This window comes from Salmo salar, chromosome ssa13 (assembly GCF_905237065.1).
Source record: "Salmo salar chromosome ssa13, Ssal_v3.1, whole genome shotgun sequence".
Lineage (NCBI taxonomy): Eukaryota > Metazoa > Chordata > Actinopteri > Salmoniformes > Salmonidae > Salmo > Salmo salar.
Genome location: NC_059454.1, coordinates 47,857,151 through 47,874,307, shown reverse-complemented (window position 1 = coordinate 47,874,307; position 17,157 = coordinate 47,857,151). Strand labels below are relative to the sequence as shown.

The following is a 17,157-nucleotide window of genomic DNA, read 5'->3' as shown; positions in this document are numbered from 1 at the left end:
AGCAATCAGGGGAGAACGGCCTTGGTCAGGGAGGTGACCATCGGTTTGATGGTCACCTCTGTGGAGATCGGAGAATCTTCCAGAAAGACAACCATCTCAGCAGCACTCAACCAATCTGGATTTTATAGTAGAGTGGCCAGACGGAAGCCACTCCTGAGTAAAAGGCACATGACAGCCCGCTTGGAGTTTGCCAAAAGGCACCTTAAGGACTGTCAGACCATGAGAAACAAGATTCTCTGGTCTGATGAAACCAAGATTGAACTCTTTGGCCTGAATGCCAAGCGTCACGTCTGGAGGAAACCTGGCACCAACGATCCTAAGCACACAGCCAAGACAACGCAAGAGTGGCTTCAGGACAAGTCTCTGAATGTCCTTGAGTGGCCCAGCCAGAGCCCAGACTTGAACATCTCTGGAGAGACCTGAAAATAGCCATGCAGTGATGCTCCCCATCCAACCTGACAGAGCTTTAAAGGACCTGCAAAGAGGAATGGGAGAAACAGCCCAAATACAGGTGTGCCAAGCTAGTAGTGTCATACCCAGGAAGACTCAAGGCTGTAATCACTGCCAAAGGTGCTTCAACAAAGTACTGAGTAAAAGGGTCTGAATACTTATGTAAATGTGATATTTCCATTTTATTTTTTATAAATTGCAAAAAATATCTAAAAACCTGTTTTTGCTTTGTCATTATGGGGTATTGTGTGTAGATTGATGAGGAAAAGAAACAATTGAATCCATTTTAGAATAAGGCTGTAACGTAACATGGAAAAAGTAAAGGGGTCTGTAAACTTTCCGAATGCACTGTATCAATAAAACAGGGTTTATTAAAAATAGACACCTACAAAACAAATACAAGAACGTGTTTCAGTTTAACACAAGACACAAAAAAATCAAGATATAGATTTATCAATAATGGCCATTGGTGCTGAAAAGGCTTTCGACAATCTTGAATGGCTTTTTATATTCAAAACTTTGGAATTTTTACATTTATTATTTCAACTTTTCAGCTGAAATAATAAATATAATAAAATAGAATACAAATGTCCGAAAGCAAAAATATACACAAATAATACATTATCTGATTAAATTGTTTTAGAAAGGGGCACAAGACAGGGATATCCTCTCTCCCCCTCCTGTTTGCACTGGCAATTGAACAGCTTGCAGAAATAATTAGACAGGACCCAAACATAACAGGTATCAGTATTGGTAAATATGAATATAAACAAATCTTATTTGCAGATGATCTCCCGATACACCTGAACAATATTGGCAGCTCAATGCTCAGGATATAACATTTACGTGGAATTGTTTTATTATAATGGCAATAAGAACAATAATAACTCATGATCTACAGCAATCCTTTAAGTGGACCACACAAAATATCAAATACTTAGGATGCTTAATAAGTTACAACAAACATACAAAGATAACTTTATCCCATTACTCAACAATATGAAAGCAGATCTAAATAAATTGAATAATCTTGTGCCAATGTTAAAAAGTCCATAGTTATGGGCGGAGTCAGAAAGTTGGCTGTCAGAAGTGTTACAATGTAAATTGACTTTTAATCCGTCTGTCTGCATATTTCAAGACAAGACATATGATGGTGCAGTGAGATACCTGATGGGTTGGATGATATTTTTCTCGTCAATCATATTGAAAAAACGTATACTTAACTGGAAATCAACCAATCCTCCATCATTAACACAATGGAAAGGTCAAATGCTTTATCGGAATGTTGAAAGTGCGTGGGCGACGGAGAGAAACAAAAGGTGCAGTTTTAGGCCATGTGGAGGAGAGCGATGCAGGCGCTGGAGATGTTGTGAGCAGGTGTGTCGTGGCAGGGGTGATGTTGTGGATGATTGTGAGCATCTGTATGTTGTCGTTTGTATGTGTATGTTTAGCATTGTTAATATATATATATATATATTTACAAATACACTGCTCAAAAAAATAAAGGGAACACTTAAACAACACAATGTAACTCCAAGTCAATCACACTTCTGTGAAATCAAACTGTCCACTTAGGAAGCAACACTGATTGACAATAAATTTCACATGCTGTTGTGCAAATGGAATAGACAACAGGTGGAAATTATAGGCAATTAGCAAGACACCCCCAATAAAGGAGTGGTTCTGCAGGTGGTGACCAGAGACCACTTCTCGGTTCCTATGCTTCCTGGCTGATGTTTTGGTCACTTTTGAATGCTGGCGGTGCTTTCACTCTAGTGGTAGCATGAGACGGAGTCTAAAACCCACACAAGTGGCTCAGGTAGTGCAGCTCATCCAGGATGGCACATCAATGCGAGCTGTGGCAAGAAGGTTTGCTGTGTCTGTCAGCGTAGTGTCCAGAGCATGGAGGCGCTACCAGGAGACAGGCCAGTACATCAGGAGACGTGGAGGAGGCCGTAGGAGGGCAACAACCCAGCAGCAGGACCGCTACCTCCGCCTTTGTGCAAGGAGGAGCAGGAGGAGCACTGCCAGAGCCCTGCAAAATGACCTCCAGCAGGCCACAAATGTGCATGTGTCTGCTCAAACGGTCAGAAACAGACTCCATGAGGGTGGTATGAGGGCCCGACGTCCACAGGTGGGGGTTGTGCTTACAGCCCAACACCGTGCAGGACGCTTGGCATTTGCCAGAGAACACCAAGATTGGCAAATTCGCCACTGGCGCCCTGTGCTCTTCACAGGTTCACACTGAGCACATGTGACAGACGTGACAGAGTCTGGAGACGCCGTGGAGAACGTTCTGCTGCCTGCAACATCCTCCAGCATGACCGGTTTGGCGGTGGGTCAGTCATGGTGTGGGGTGGCATTTCTTTGGGGGGCCGCACAGCCCTCCATGTGCTCGCCAGAAATGCCCTCCATGTGCTCGCCGCACAGCCCTCCATGTGCTCGCCAGAAATGCCTGACTGCCATTAGGTACCGAGATGAGATCCTCAGACCCCTTGTGAGACCATATGCTGGTGCGGTTGGCCCTGGGTTCCTCCTAATGCAAGACAATGCTGGACCTCATGTGGCTGGAGTGTGTCAGCAGTTCCTGCAAGAGGAAGGAATTGATGCTATGGACTGGCCCGCCCGTTCTCCAGACCTGAATCCAATTGAGCACATCTGGGACATCATGTCTCGCTCCATCCACCAACGCCACGTTGCACCACAGACTGTCCAGGAGTTGGCGGATGCTTTAGTCCAGGTCTGGGAGGAGATCCCTCAGGAGACCATCCGCCACCTCATCAGGAGCATGCCCAGGCGTTGTAGGGAGGTCATACAGGCACGTGGAGGCCACACACACTACTGAGCCTCATTTTGACTTGTTTTAAGGACATTACATCAAAGTTGGATTAGCCTGTAGTGTGGTTTTCCACTTTAATTTTGAATGTGACTCCAAATCCAGACCTCCATGGGTTGATAAATTGGATTTCCATTGATTATTTTTGTGTGATTCTGTTGTCAGCACATTCAACTATGTAAAGAAAAAAGTATTTAATAAGATTATTTCATTCATTCAGATCTAGGATGTGTTATTTTAGTGTTCCCTTTATTTTTTTGAGCAGTGTATATAATAACCATAATGTTGAAGTAAACTTGGACTCGTGATGATATGTTACGTTGTAGACTATAGCACACTACGATGTGGAAAAAGCGTGAAGAGTTTATAGGCAGATTAAATAAGCTATGATGAACTTCCTCATATTGTAGTTAAAAGTGCACAGTGATGAGATTCAAATTTTCAATAAATATCGAGGGTATTATTTGAAAGCTGGTGACATGATAATCGTTGCTGGGCTTTTATTATCAAATAAAAATAATCTTTCTCTTATCCATTTCTCATCATATAACCTACCCTGTCAAATTTCTCAGCGACCACTGTCTAGACTAGAGAGCATATGCCAAAAACAGATTGGGCAAGACTGCTATTTATCGCAACAGTTTTTGTGACAAAGACATCAGTAGAGTTCAAAATGAGATGTAAACACGTTGAACTTCTAATTTTTATTCGGTAGTTGGAAACTTAAGCTCAAAAGTGATTTTTATGTGCACTACGTCATCACGCACAGCTTTTTATCCACAACATGTCAGTTTGATGGAAACTCTCAAAATTCTCATTTTTTTCTATGTGGATTTTTGAATATTTGCATGAAAATCTGTTGCATATTGGATGGAAACCTAGCTAGTCTGAATTAAAAAACAAAGCTATAAACTCCAAGCCAATAAAGAAAATAAACAGACAGACAATCGCCAGGATTTACCATGGAAGGGATGAGTGGCTATTCTGGACAGGCACTGGATGACCATCTCATGTGAGGTCTTGAGTGAGAGAAAGAGGAAATCAAACTGTGCCAAGTATCAGTGGGCATAGCTATGCAAAACTGCTACATCTAACATGTTCAGAAATCACCAAGTAGGCAATACTGGAATCTATTGCAAACACTAAAAATAAGACCAGCAATATAGAACTGCACAACAATGTTATATATCATTAACTGCAACATAAGAGGGGATTTATTAATAACTTATTACAGGTATTATAAATATATTAGAAGTCCATGCTTTCATTCAAAAGGTATTGTATTGATGTATTATTTAAATAAACACACGGAGTATACAAAACATTAGGAACACCTTCTAAATACTGAGTTGCACCCCTCCCCTTTTGCCCTCGGACCAGCCTCAATTCGTCTGGGCATGAACTCTACAAGGTGTCGAAAATGTTTCACAGGGATGCTGGCCCATGTTGACTTCAATGCTTCCAACAGTTGTGTCAAGTTGGCTGGATGTCCTTTGAGTGTTGGACCATTCTTGATACACACAGGAAACTGTTGAGCATGAAAAATCAACAGCGTGGCAGTTGTTGACACAAACCAGTGCGCCTGGCATCTACTACCATACCCCGTTCAAAGGCACTTAAATATTTTGTCTTGACCATTCACCCTATGAATGGCACACACGTCTCAATTGTCTCAAGGCTTAAAAATCCTTATTTAACCCGTCTCCTCCCCTTCATCTACACTGATTGAAGTTGATTTAACAAGTGACATCAATGAGGGATCATGGCTTTCACCTGGATTCACCTGGTCAGTCCATGTCACGGAAAGAGAATATTTTTGTGTGTGTGTGTGTGTGTGTGTGTGTGTGTGTGTGTGTGTGTGTGATGTATGTATGTAATATATATATATATATATATATATACAAATTATATGGATATCGTAATCATAATACTTCCAGACCAGAATGTCTAGAAAATGGAGCGTGATAAGGAGCGAATTCATTCCAACCTAATAAACTCAACTGGCTTCACATGGACACACTTGACATTTTATACTTTTATATTATGCTCCCTTTCACACTTCGACCTCTCACCTCTTTCATCACTTTCCTGAGGGAGGTCTTCAAGTCGTCTCTGTTCGATACATGCTCCGCCTGCTCTGCTGGAATGGCCTAGAGAGGGAAAAGAAGGGCTTAAATAACCTTATATATGGGGTTCTTCCCACATACGGTCACAAATGCATTATTCAATTACATGTGTCTCTCTCATTTGATAAGGACACTGACTACATATTGGCAAGCTCCGATAATTGGTTGGATTATACACTTTGTGGCCAGAGTGGCGAGTTTCAAAAACCTATTCAGAGCAGTTGCAGTTATGAGTGATTATGAACTACCACTCCTCTGGGTCTAGGATTCCCTTGCCTGTTTGACTTTACTCCGGACCATGGTGGAGATGGCACTGGACATTATACGAGGGGATAGACCTCGGAAGAGTCCCATCTTTCCATCAACCCTTACGATGTGCTGTGCTGTGGACAGATAGACATCACAGTCCTATCAACTGTTATTCCCCATATACAGGGTGACCAAGGATGATAACCCATGGGTGAGACTCACACACCATAGGAGAAGAATCCAGGTAGGTACAACACTTTCCTCCCAAACATGGTGGTTCCAACAGTTGGGGTGAGGGGCTCATGTCCAATCTGAAAGCACACATAACTCACTGGAAGCAAGCTGGCATACTGAAGGGGAAGCATTTTGATATATTTTTCATAGCTGTTGTAGCTAGCTAGGCCCTAGTTGTAGTGGTAGGATCTTAGCACTTGCAGTTGGCAGAGAGGTGGCATCTTGGACAGTTAGGTACTGAAAAGGGCAGGCTGGCATGCAGAGAATTTGACCAAATGTAGCTAAGGTTGAATGCAAATAATGTCAATTTCGCTTTATCTGTCCTCCCCAGACACACATACTTATGAGAGATAATATTGGCTATGCTCAACGCTTGAGGTTTGACTGGGGGTGGGCAAAGCCAGGACTAGAGATGATGCCATCTCTGAAGTTAGTTATTTAGTTAGTTAGCAAGCTAGCATGATCGAAATATGGTAGGAAAAGGGGGTGAAATACCAAAACATTTATAAATAAGCTAACGTTAGATCTAGACAGCAAACTCCCTAGCTAGCCGGCAAGCAAACTCAAACACCCCAATCATAATCCTGAAAGTGGGACTTCAAAGTGATAGCCTTCGTGCTTACTGGAAAAATGATTAATAACTCAAACCAATGTATATTTAGCTAAATTGAGTAACTAAGTAAGTAACTAGCTAGCTACCTGAATTAGCAGTTTGACGTACAGAAGCGGGTGTGTGATCGCTGTCACCCCGGCTCCGAGAAGCACGATTGCCGTGTCCATGTCCACGGCCGTCGCGGACGCATCCTGGTCAAATCTGAGGGGCTCCCTTCGCCCACCTGTATCGCCAGACAAGTTCTCAGGTGTCACCATTTTCACGGCGATATTGAGAGGAATCGTCCAGTCGACAGTTCCACAGGCTGTGGCGAGGAACGGGATGCGCAAAACAAGAACATGTCACGTGATTCCTCCGAGGATCCACGACAGAAGAGGCGGGGCTACTTTACCTCCCTGAGGAAGAGGGATGAGCTGCATGCTCCTTTCTATCCAGCAGATGGGAGGGTTGCGTCATTTCCCTAACAGTACACTACAGCTCAGTACAAAGAGCCCAGTTCTACTGCCGAAGATCAACCCATATTCACATGCCATGTAAACTTCGATGATGTAATTGTGAAATGGAAATTGTGAAGACATATGTGGGTCATTCTATGAAAATGGTGGCTTTTTGAACAGCCAACTTTGAGAAATTGTAATTACTTTTTTTTTTAAATCAAAACTTAGTCAGATAATAGTTAACCACTTAACATTATAAATCAACATAATTGCCAGCTTAACATTTTTTTTTTTACTACATTACATAAAATAATTATTGTGCTGCCTTTTGGTCACTGGTGTTACCTATATTTTAGATGACAATTCAGGCTTTCTAGAATGTCATTTCAGTATTTAATTTGCATATATAATCAAAGACAGAAAAGGTTAATGATAATACTAAGAAATTGTTTGGATTAGTAATAATGTACTTTAAACATTCATATGTAAAGTTCTATTGTCTGACATTTTTCCGTTTATACTATTGTTTTTTGTAACGTTAGAAATAATTGAGGTTGAGTCATCAAAATTGAATGATGATATCCTTAAAATGTTTACTAATGAATGTAGCAACAGTTAGGTAGATACAAAAAACATATTCAATTAAATTGGGCAACTCTGATGCCAGAGCACCAATATGCCATACAGTAATAACAGTGACACAATGTAACACACCAGTGACACAATGTAAAACCAATGACAACATAAGATTATTTCAAATACATTTTAACAATTTATTAGTAATATTTTTTACTACAAATAATTTCAGACTTCATTTAATATGAACAATAAAATTAGGGTTATTGGTCAAAGATTAAGACCAAAAGATAAAGCCTATTGACTAAAATGTGTCTTTCAAAACACAACATTGTCATACAAACATATTAAACATATCCACTAGAACATTAGAAACACCAACATTGTCATACAAACATATTAAACATGTCCACTAGAACATTAGAAACACAAACATTGAACATACACTAAAACTGTTTTCCTAACCACACTGATACAAACATTTTGTCTGCAGTAAAACATGTTCATGGAATTTTTCCTCTATTGTTCTTCACTTTTACTTCAGATATGTTTGTCTTTGCCATGCTATTGTGTTGCGTTCATAACTTATCATCTCTGAGCCAATCTCCATTGCTTTCTAGCTACTGGCAGCTTCTTCACTTGTATCCAGTGCACATCTGCCACTTTCACGCAGTCAGGTGCTCCTCCAAGTACTTCCAGACACTGTGGCAAATTTTAACTGACCTTTTGTTCACTGGCAGCAGCTCTGGCATCAGACAATCTGGTCATCCCCATACCAGTTGATATCATCTCTTGGGCTTGGCCAGTAGAACTTGTTGGCATTATGTTCTTCAACCTCTATTACAATGCCAGGGTATGGTTGTTGGTCATAGTTCACAATACACCACTGTCCACTGTGGTGAGACTCGATGACATCTGGACGAAGTGGAGCTGAGGTATCTAGATCGATGAAATCTGGTTGATGTGGAGGTGAGAGATCACGGCCATTAGCCGGCATTGTCGGGAGGGTGACTTCTTGGATTCCATAACATGGGCAATCCCACAAGCCTTCCGCTGCCTGGCAGACAACTTATGTCTCTATATTTTAGGATGCCAGGTGTGATACTTACAACCTGGTGCATTCCCATTGTTTCTTTTATGGTATCCAGAGATACCACAGACATCTTCTGTGCCTTTCTTTCCACCTCTTCCTTGCTGACATAATGCAACTGTATTTGACTGCCAGTCCCTAAACTCCTTGTAGAAAGACATTGCATCCGTTATGTCTATCCCGTGGCGGACCAAGAGGTTGGCTGACCTCTAATGAACCCCCCGCTCCATCCGGAGAACCTTTTCTGTGACTGGCCTCAAAAAAAGTTCCACATAGTCCCTTGGAAGCCCTTCTTGTAAGGTTCTGTGCAAACTATGTAAAAGTTGCTCTTCTGTTTATATTGCAGTCCCTCCAGGATTTCGCACAAGTTTCGAGTTGTTCTAATTGATGAAGAGGCCGGTCAGCCTTGTAGAGTGCTTCTCGTCTTTGTTCTTGGACTGTCAAGGTCTTGATCTTTAGCCTGCAAACGGTAACAACGTTTTTTTGTATTTGTGGTGTAGTCTTTTGTACTTTTCCAACTTCTCTTGCAACTCTTGACGTTTTCTTCTGCCTATCTGTGCTTCTCTCCTGCGCACTCTCCGCCCTTGGATTCATTGCCTGTAAAGATGTTCTATATATAATTGTATTCGATTTCCAGTGTAAGATGCATGCAACATAATACAAACATGAAATCGTACTCTGTCACACCTATCCACAAAACTACGTACCTTGTTAAAACAGTATATATCAATTCTCGTGCCATGTGAAATATTGTGTAGGCCTAGTTAAAGGGATAGTTCATCTGAATTACATATTGGTTTCCTTACCATGTAAGCAGTCTATGGACAAGGTATGTCAGCAATCAGTGCTTTGGTTTTGGGCCACAAATGCAAAATAATTAGCATTTGAAACAGTGGCCAGGTAAACAAAAGCATAGCTTGCTGTTATACCTTGTCGATAGACTGCATACATGGTAAGAAAACCAATATGTCATTTTGTAATTTGGGTGAACTATCCCTTTAAGTAACTCTGTAGATACAGAGTACATATGTCTTCCAACAGACACATTGTCTTAATTCTGACCTTGCAGACATGGGTTCACTGTTTGGAGTGGATGGGGGAGGGTCAACACTGTCATTCCTGCTCTCAATCTCTCTGTTTTGCCTGTCTGATCCGCCATTTCCTTCGCTCCTGTCTTTTTTCCCTTTCTGAGAGATCCTTACTCTTTCTTTTTTTGAATCTCTAAATCCTTTAAGTCTGGGGTTTTTGTTTAAGGTAGGCTGCTCTGCGGTGTGGGTCAGCATCCCTGCGCTGTCTGTAGAGTCTTTGCTTTTCAGCAGCACCTAATTTCGCCATATCTATCAAAAGGAAAGCCATATTATGTGATTACAATATTGAAACAGTAATAAAATGCTATTAAGTCTTTTTTTAATATAATTGTTGAATGTTTTATAAAACATTACATTGAGAAAAAAGTTTGTGGTGTTATTGATTGTCACTGGCGTTATCGTCATGTCACTGGTGTTACCAGCAAGAACAACACCAGTGACGATAACACCAGTGACAAATCTGCAGACAAGATGGCATATCTAAGATGGCGGCCACTGTAGCTCAAACCACACTTCTTAAATTGTAAATAAATCACTTAATCATGCAGTTATCAATCATTTTAATTGTAATAATTTAATTGTATAATTACTATAAACTGTATAACATCATTGACATCTTCAGTCCTTGAATGAAATTACAAAGTTTATCATCAAATTGTTAACATATGAAGAGAGAGTGCACACTCACCATGTACTTTTCAAAACAGTCCCGTCTCCAATGAACCTTTGACCCAGGAAGAATTTGGCAAGGATATTGCATTTTTTAAAAGTGGTGGTTTTTATACATTTTAACACCTGTGACATGAAATTGAGAGACAGCTATCAACCGTAAATGATTTGTAATATTTATTTGATATTTTAGTTTTTTAAGTAGTCCACTAAATAACGAAGTAGACAACTAAATTACTATCCTGACAGGTTGCATCACTGCCTGGTATGGCAACTGCTCAGCCTCTGACAGCAAGGCACTAAAGAGGGTAGTGCGAACGGCTCAGTACATCACTGGGGCCAAGCTTCCTGCCATCCAGGACCTCTATACCAGGCGGTGTCAGAGGAAGGCCCTAAAAATTGTCAAAGACTCCAGCCACCCTAGTCATAGACTGTTTTCTCTACTACCGCACGGCAAGTGGTACCGGAGCGCCAAGTCTAGGTCCAAGAGGCTTCTAAACAGCTTCTACCCCCAAGCCATAAGACTCCTGAACATCTAGTCAAATGGCTACCACTGCTACTCTCTGTTGTCATCTATGCATAGTCACTTTAATAACTCTACCTACATGTATATACTACCTCAACTAAGAGGTGCCCCCGCACATTGACTCTGTATCGGTACCCTCCTGTATATAGTCTCGCTATTGTTATTTTACTGCTGCTCTTTAATTACTTGTTACTTTTATCCCTTATTCTTAACCATATTTTTTTTTAACTGCATTGCTGGTTAAGGGCTCATAAATAAGTTGGTTAGGGGCTCACTGTAAGGTTGTTGTATTCGGCGCATGTGACGAATACAATTTGATAATACTTTGCTTTGTATTATGACATTTAAAGAGGGAGAAAAATATCATTTTAAACTCAAAATATGTCACTAAACCATGACTCCTGACCCGAGGGACAAGCCAATTTCATGGTACTGACCGTGCTTTACAATAAGTCAAAAAATGTTTTGCAATATAACTGTCTTATATATGTTTTAATAATAATGACACATACACATGGTTAGCAGATGTTAATCCGAGTGTAGCGAAATGCTTGTGCTTCTAGATCCGACCATGCAGTAATATCTAACCTAACAATTTCACAACTACCTTATACACACAAGTGTAAAGGAATGAATACGAATATGTGCATAAAAATACATGAATAAGTGATGGCAGAACAGCATAGGCAAGATGCAGTAGATGGTATAGAGTACAGTATATACATATGAGATGAGTAATGTAGGGTATGAAAACATTATATAAAGTGGCATTGTTTAAAGTGGCTAGTGATACATTTATTACATCAAGTTTTCCATTATTAAAGTGGCTAGAGTTGAGTCAGTATGTTGGCAGCAGCCACTCAATGTTAGTGATGGCTGTTTAACAGTCTGATGGCCTTGAGATAGAAGCTGTTTTTCAGTCTCTCGGTCCCCGCTTTGATGTACCTGTACTGACCTCGCCTTCTGGATGATAGCGGGGTGAACAGGCAGTGGCTCGGGTGGTTGTTGTCCTTGATGATCTTTTTGGCCTTCCTGTGACATCGGGTGTTGTAGGTGTCCTGGAGGGCAGGTAGTTTGCACCCGGTGATGCGTTGTGCAGACCTCACTACCCTCTGGAGAGCCTTACGGTTATGGGCGGAGCAGCTGCCATACCAGGCGGTGATACAGCCCGACAGGATGCTCTCGATTGGGCATCTGTAAAAGTTTGTGTGTTTTTGGTGACAAGCCGAATTTCTTCAGCCTCCTGAGGTTGAAGAGGCACTGCTGCGCCTTCTTCACCACGCTGTCTGTGTGGGTGGACCATTTCAGTTTGTCCGTGATGTGTACGCCGAGGAACTTAAAAACTTTCCACCCTCTCCACTACTGTCCCGTCAATGTAGATAGGGGGCTGCTCCCTCTGCTGTTTCCTGAAGTCCACGATCATCTCCTTTGTTTTGTTGACATTGATTGTGAGGTTATTTTCCTGACACCACACTCCGAGGGCCCTCACCTCCACCCTGTAGGCCGTCTCGTCATTGTTGGTAATCAAGCCTACCAATGTAGTGTCGTCTGCAAACTTGATGATTGAGTTGGAGGCGTGCATGGCCACGCAGTCGTGGGTGAACAGGGAGTACAGGAGAGGGCTGAGAACGCACCCTTGTGGGGCCCCAGTGTTGAGGATCAGTGGGGTGGAAATGTTGTTTCCTACCCTCACCGCCTGGCGGCGGCCCATCAGAAAGTCCAGGACCCAGTTGCACAGGGCGGGGTCGAGACCCAGGGTCTCGAGCTTAATGACGAGTTTGGAGGGTACTATGGTGTTAAATGCTGAGCTGTAATCGATGAACAGCATTCTTACATAGGTATTCCTCTTGTCCAGATGGGTTAGGGCAGTGTGATGGCGATTGCGTCGTCAGTGGACCTATTGGGGCGGTAAGCAAATTGGAGTGGGTCTAGGGTGTCAGGTAGGGTGGAGGTGATATGGTCCTTGACTAGTCTCTCAAAGCACTTCATGATGATGGAAGTGAGTGCTACAGGGTGGTAGTCGTTTAGTTCAGTTATCTTAGCTTTCCTGGGAACAGGAACAATGGTGGCCCTCTTGAAGCATGTGGGAACAGCAGACTGGGATAAGGATTGATTGAATATGTCCGTAAACACACCAGACAGCTGGTCTGCGCATGCTCTGAGGACGCGGCCGGGGATGCCGTCTGGGCCTGCAGCCTTGCGAGGGTTAACATGTTTAAATGTTTTACTCACGTTGGCTGCAGTGAAGGAGAGCCCGCAGGTTTTGGTAGCGGGCCGTGTCAGTGGCACTGTATTGTCCTCAAAGCGAGCAAAGAAGTTGTTTAGTCTGTCTGGGAGCAAGACATCGTGGTCCGCGATGGGGCTGGTTTTTCTTTTGTAGTCCGTGATCGACTGTAGACCCTGCCACATACCTCTCGTGTCTGAGCCGTTGAATTGCGACTCCACTTTGTCTCTATACTGACGCTTAGTTTGTTTGATTGCCGTGCGGAGGGAATAGCTACACTGTTTGTATTCGGTCATGTTTCCGGTCACACATTTAAGTGTTTTTCCTGGTGAATAAGGCCAGGACAGGAAAGCCACAATTTTCATAGAATGATCCAAATATCAAATTGATGTTAAAAAGTTAGACTCATCAAATGACATTGCCTCAAACAGCACTGCAGACATTGAGATGAGACAGACTTAGCTCGAACACTAGCAATGGTCATCGAGGAAGTTGTTAAAAGGTTTTAAAGCTATTTTAATAAATGCAACAGTTGGACAATAGATGAAGATACCCCAAATGCTTTTTATTTTTATAATCCATCGGATAGTCACTGAATTATGGAATGCTTTCGACACCTTGTGAGTCCAAGCCCCTATGAATTGAGGCTGTTCTGAGGGCAAAAGGGGAAAAAAATGTGAATACATTTTTCTAGATCAAAAAAATATATACATTTTAGAATAAGGCTGTAACATAACAAAATGTGGAAAAAGTCAAGGGGTCTGAATACTTTCCGAATGCACTGTGTATATATACTGTATATACAGTGTGTTCAGACAATATAGATACTTTTTCTTCCCACTGTATAAATATATATGTCAACCCTTTAGAATTACCTGGATTTCTGCATAAATTGGTCATAACATTTGATCTGATCTTCATCTAAGTTACAACAATAGACAAACACAGTCTGCCTAAACTAATAACACACAAACAAGGTAATGACGTATGCAGGGACATCACTAGGGCTGGACTTCGGGCTTAATACAATAACTTGGGACTTTTACTATTTTGCAGAACTTACTCGGAAACATGCGTGCTATGTTTCCGTTGTCAACTTCTGTCTGCAATTGCATTAATAAAGGTTTTTGAATGATTTAATTAAAGATATTGTCTGAATGCTAATTTCACCAAGGAAAACGGAACGAACCCCAACAGTTCCAAACTTCTTCCATTTAAGAATGATGGAGGCTATTGTCTTCTTGGGGACCTTCAATTGCTGCAGGCATTTTTTGGTACCCTTCCCCAGATCTGTGCCTCGGCACAATCCTGTCTCAGAGCTCTACAGACAATTCCTTCAACCTCATGGCTTGGTTTTTGATGTGCACTGTCAACTGTAGGACCAGGTGTGTGACTTTCCAAATCATGTCCAATCAACTGAATTTACCAAAGGTAGACTCCAATCAAGTTGTTTTTCCTAGCCACCGTGCTTCTACACCTGCATTACTTGCTGTTGGGGTTTTAGGCTGGGTTTCTGTACAGCACAGGGCAAAAAATAAATGTGATTTGATTTGTAGAAACACCTCAAGGATGACCAATGGAAACAGGATGAACCTGAGCTCAATTTGAAGTCTATAGCCAAGGGTCTGAATACTTAAGTTATTTTTGTTACTATTTATTTCGTAACGTATATTGTCACAGTGCCTTCAGAAAGTATTCACACTCCTTGACTTTTTACACATTTTGTTTTGTTACATACAACCTGAATTTAAAATGGATTAAATTGAGAGTTTGTGTCACTGGCCTACACACAATACCCCATAATGTCAAAGTGGATTTAGGTTTTTCCACATTAATAAAAATGAAAGTATTCAACCCCTTTGTTATGGCAAGACTAAAACAGTTCAAGAGTAACATTTCAGGAGTGATTTCTGCATAGTTCATCTTTAACAAATCACATAATAAGTTGCAAGGTCTCACTCTGTTTGCAATAATAGTGTTTAACATGATCTCTGTACCCCACACATCCAATTATCTGTCCCTCTGGCGAGAAGTGAATTTCAAACACAGATTCAACCACAAAAACCAGGGAGGTTTTCCAATGCTTCACAAAGAAGGGCACCTATTGGCCCACTTGATAATAAAAATAAAAAAGCAGACATTGAATATCCCTTTGAGTATGGTGAAGCTATTGAGTACACTTTGGATGGTGTATCAATACACCCAGTCACTACAAAGATACAGGCATCCTTCCTAACTCAGTTGCCAGAGAGGAATGGAAACCTCTGAGATTTTACATGAGGCCAATGGTGACTTTAAAACAGTTACAGAGGTTAATGGCAGTGATATGATAACATTGAGGATGGATCAATAGCATTGTAGTTACTCCACAATATTAACCAAATTGACAGAGTGAAAAAAAGGAAGCCTGTACAGAATAACAAATATTCAAAAACATGCATCCTGTTTGCAACAAGGCACTAACGTAATACTGCAAAAAATGTTAACCTAACTTTTTGTTCTGAATACAAAGTATTATGTTTTGGGCAAATCTAATACAACACATTGCTGAGTACCACTCTCCATATTTTCTAGCGTAGTAATGGCTGCATCATGTTATGGGTATTCTTGTAATCGTTACGGACTGGGGAGTTTTTCAGGATAAAGAAGAAACAGAATGGAACTAAGTACAGGCAAAATCCTAGAGTCAGAACTAGGTGATCTTGTCAAATGTTATCATATTGTCATTGATTTAAGATTTTTACACTAGCTAATCAAGTACTGATCGATTCATATAGTAATTCTGAACCTCAACGTTGAAATCAGTTAAGAAATTAGACTTTCCTGCCATCAACACAGTATAGATAACTGTTTGTTTTCTTTTGAAACCCTACATTGAAGTGTTTCAAGTACAATCTCCTGAGGACTACAAAGGACTAAAAAGTACAGAAATGGGGGACACTTGCATCTTTTACTCAGGAGGATTCCTTCATAGTTTCAAGAGAATTAAACAAACCCTGAGAAAGGAGCTAAAAAAAATACTTTTCCAACTTGGAATCCTACGGAAAAAGGTCACACATCGAGGAGGGCGAGGTGGTAGGAATTCTATGTATAAGCCAAAATAGTTCACACAGAACTGTACATCTCCCTCTCTTCCCCCTCTATGAAGAGCATATTCTGACTTTCTGCGGCCAGTTAAAAAGTATATGTACCCGTCACGACTTCCGCCGGAGTCGGTCCCTCTCCTTGTTCGAGCGGCGTCACCGGCCTTCTAGCCATCACCGATCCACTTTTCATTTTCCATTTGTTTTGTCTTTGGTTTTTACCCACCTGGTTTCAATTCCCCCATTACATGTTTATTATTTAACCCTCTGGTTTCCCCCATGTTTGTGTGCGTGTTTGTTTTATTGTAAGGCTGTATCTGACGGTTGGTATATTGTTACCGAGTTTTGTTATTACGCCCGTTTGTTTCGTGGTACCGGTATTTTTATGAAGACCACCATGCTTGCTATTTCAAGGTACTAAAAGCAGCCCGCTCGACCTTCTACTCTGCCATGATAGACAATTACTGAGGAAATCCCAGGACCTTGTTTTCCACCATCAGTGGCCCTCCAACAGCAATTACTGAACAATGCAACCGATTTTAGTTCTTCAAGGCTAAAATCAACACCATCCGAAAGAAGATTGTATCCTCCAACCCGGCTCCTACTCCCCCAACCATATCTGCTCCCCTCTAAGTGACTTTGCTATAGTCTCACCTGCTACCATATTAGAAATCATCTAAAAAAATGAAAACTACCAGTCGCCCACTCAACCCTATTCCAACATCACTGCTCAAAACTTGCTCATCTGCTCTCATCCAGTTTGTAACCAACCTGTTCAACAAGTCCCTCCACACTGGGCAGGTGCCATCAGTGTTAAAAATCGATGTCATCACCCCCTTGCTCAAGAAACTATCCCTTGACAAGACCTCCTCTCAAACTATAGGCCTGTTTCCAATCTCCCATTTTTATCTAAAGTCCTGGAGATGGCAACTTAGCTTCACACACACCTCAGTACT

The 17,157-nt window shown here is 41.4% G+C and overlaps 1 protein-coding gene and 1 long non-coding RNA gene across 5 annotated transcripts in view; both read right to left on the bottom strand.

Moving 5' to 3' along the window:
* Positions 1–6,881, bottom strand: part of LOC106566941 (mitochondrial carrier homolog 1) — a 38,595-nt gene extending 31,714 nt beyond the window's left edge. For all 4 annotated transcript variants that reach the window (XM_014135605.2, XM_045693344.1, XM_014135607.2 and 1 more), the window contains exons 1-5: positions 6,595–6,881; positions 5,888–5,972; positions 5,689–5,795; positions 5,359–5,436; positions 4,248–4,305 (exon numbers count right to left, since the gene is read on the bottom strand). In XM_014135605.2, the coding sequence (XP_013991080.1) occupies positions 4,248–4,305; positions 5,359–5,436; positions 5,689–5,795; positions 5,888–5,972; positions 6,595–6,765 (499 nt within the window). In that variant the 5' untranslated portion in view covers positions 6,766–6,881. The remainder of the gene's footprint in view (positions 1–4,247; positions 4,306–5,358; positions 5,437–5,688; positions 5,796–5,887; positions 5,973–6,594) is intronic.
* Positions 6,882–7,884: 1,003 nt separating this feature from the next.
* LOC106567316 (uncharacterized) lies at positions 7,885–10,444 on the bottom strand. Its single transcript, XR_001320034.2, has 3 exons — positions 10,388–10,444; positions 9,674–9,948; positions 7,885–9,208 (listed from the first exon to the last, which is right to left on the bottom strand). It is a non-coding gene; the product is annotated as an uncharacterized lncRNA (long non-coding RNA).
* Positions 10,445–17,157: the final 6,713 nt, after the last annotated feature.